Consider the following 2548-nt stretch of genomic DNA (forward strand, 5'->3'; position numbering starts at 1 on the left):
TTTTTTTTTATCGTTAATGAATTATTAATTCTTTAATTTATTAATTATTTAAATTATTACAAAACAAACTACCTCGAAAATTGACTTTGAAACTATGCATTTTCTATTTCTATGTCTTCTTTGTTCCTCAACCAAGAAGTCACTTGGTCTATCCGTCCTTACAAACAATACCTCTGTACTATAATCTCTTCTCAAACCATTCATCTTTCACAAAAAATAATTAAAACAAATGGAATTACTGGAACTATTATTCGAAATGGAAGATGTATTAGAAAAGGAAGAACAAGACAAAGAGATGTTGTACAAATTAAAACCTCTACTGAAACATCATATTGGGTTATAAGTAAATTAATACCACTTTCAACAAAAGACATAACTACAATACCTAGAATTTATTCATTAAATGACCTTTCCATTAAAATTAAAAACTTACCAAAACCAATAACCTATAGTTCAGAAAAGAAGCTTATAAAATCAAACTCTCTTCCTTTATTTTTTCTGAAAAATAAAAAAATTCCAATTGACTCACAACTTCTTACAGATATATTTAAGTCAGGTACTTCTCTTCAAAACCTTTGTTCAATAACAAACGAATGTCTATCTCCTCTTACTCGTGGATTATCTCAAATTAATACTTTTAATGAATCAGAAGTAATTGGATATTTCAACCATTTATGTTTAAAAGCAAAAGACTTTTATGAGAATGGGGATGTAGTTGAAATGGTTGTTCGAATAAGTTTTATTTATTCTCAAATTCTTACTTTATGGGAAGTAAAAACTAATCTGTTTGGATGGAATACCATCATTAAACATTATTGCAATCAAATAGAACAATTATTTCCTTTATTAAAAATAATTGCATCTTCTCCTTTACTTCAACACTTTGAACTTGTTAGAAGGTCTTTTCATCTTGACTTGAAATTAGATGATCTTTTATCAGATTCAAGACAAGTCTTAAAAGAATCTCGCTTGTTTGTTTGGAATGAAAAAACAAGAGAACATTGGAATTCTTATGAGAAATTAAACACACCCCTTCAACCAGTGTAATTTAGATGTTCATTTTTATTTAATGTGCTGTCTAAAACAATTGTTATTATTTTATTTCTAAATATGTCAAATGAAATATTCTAATAAGTGTACAGCTAATTTAAATGAGTTCTAATCTGTCTTATCATTTACAAAATACACAATTTATACAATTGATAATTACTTAATAAGTAATGATAAGTCAAACACTTGACATTTATCTTTTTATTGAATGTAATGAATATCTTTAGTTTCAAAAATAATAATAACACTGTTTTTTGTGAAAATTTAGTGATAAACTCATTCTGTATTTTAGCTCTCTTAATTGATTCTTTATCTTCCATAGTTTGTAATATTTCATATATAGGTTCTCTTGATTTAATTTATTCTTTTATAGACAAATATTCAATTTGTTTAACAAACAATAAATCTCTTGTTGTTATAATATTCTCAAATATAACTAAATCTTTTCGGAATAGCTTCAAATGACTTTTCAAGTCATAACAATAACAAAACTAATGTTTGTTATTATTTATAATTTCTGACATTGTTTATTACTTGAGCAACAAGAGAATTAAGTCTCTTTCTTGTAAAAGAGTTAGATAATGAAGAAAAGTATGTGACAATAATGATAATGAAGAATTTCTGATATTTTTCAGAGAATAAGTATTTTCTTTGAGAGAGAATTAAGGTATTTTATATTTATAAATACAAGAAGAAAATGATATATGATTTATTTTTAAAATGATAATACTAAATTTATCAAATGACAGCAAGTGTATCTCCATGACGAAAACAATTTATTTTTTGACTAAACAAAGAACAAGCATGACTTTCTTTTAATAAAGAATCAATTATAAATACATTTTACTAATAGAGACATTCATAGTGTCTGTATTTGATGGAACAAATAAAGGACTAAATTGAGCTTTAAGAGATTGAAGAAGTACTTGTTCAAATTCATTTAATTGTCTTTTAATTTCTTCTTCTGCATTAGTAACATTTGAATCACAGCTCTTTTCGTTTTTCATTGTCAGACTAGATGATATGGTTTTATGAGATGAACGATATAAATTTAAAGTATGACAGAATTTGTTTTGGTAATTCTTCTTCTGAACTTTTTCTATTTTTTTGATGGAGTTTTTGATTTGAATGAAACTCAACAAAAATATATTTTTGTAAATTATTGTTATATATTACAAAAATAAAATACAACAATCTAAAAAATCGAGGGAATAATCAAAAATCTTAATTAAATGACTACCACATTAATTGTTATTTGTCTTTCCATATCACTAACATTAGGTAAACCTGTTTTTGTAGAAGTAAAAGAAAATGAAATCACTAGAGAAGTACTTCCAGGAATGATCTTCCTTCCTCTTTTTGTATTAGCAACGGTTCTATTCATTGTTATTCGTACAACGTTTCAAGCAATTCGTGATCGAAGAAAAAGACCATTAAACAGTGCTGAAGTGGTTGAACAAATGACATTTTAATTGATTTTTGTTATTAAAATCAAATT

General features: G+C 25.4%; 2 protein-coding genes across 2 annotated transcripts; both read left to right on the forward strand.

Annotated features, from left to right (window-relative positions):
• Positions 1-111: 111 nt before the first annotated feature.
• ENU1_156400 (hypothetical protein) lies at positions 112-1047 on the forward strand (the record flags this gene model as incomplete). Its single annotated transcript, XM_008860725.1, has 1 exon — positions 112-1047. One exon carries the CDS (start codon positions 112-114, stop codon positions 1045-1047), a length of 936 nt encoding a protein of 311 aa, XP_008858947.1.
• A 1235-nt stretch (positions 1048-2282) lies between these two features.
• ENU1_156410 (hypothetical protein) lies at positions 2283-2522 on the forward strand (the record flags this gene model as incomplete). The annotated part of the gene is made up of 1 exon (XM_008860726.1): positions 2283-2522. One exon carries the CDS (start codon positions 2283-2285, stop codon positions 2520-2522), a length of 240 nt encoding a protein of 79 aa, XP_008858948.1.
• Between the last annotated feature and the right edge of the window lie 26 nt (positions 2523-2548).

Source organism: Entamoeba nuttalli, assembly GCF_000257125.1.
Source record: "Entamoeba nuttalli P19 unplaced genomic scaffold asmbl_6558, whole genome shotgun sequence".
Classification (NCBI taxonomy): domain Eukaryota; phylum Evosea; order Mastigamoebida; family Endamoebidae; genus Entamoeba; species Entamoeba nuttalli.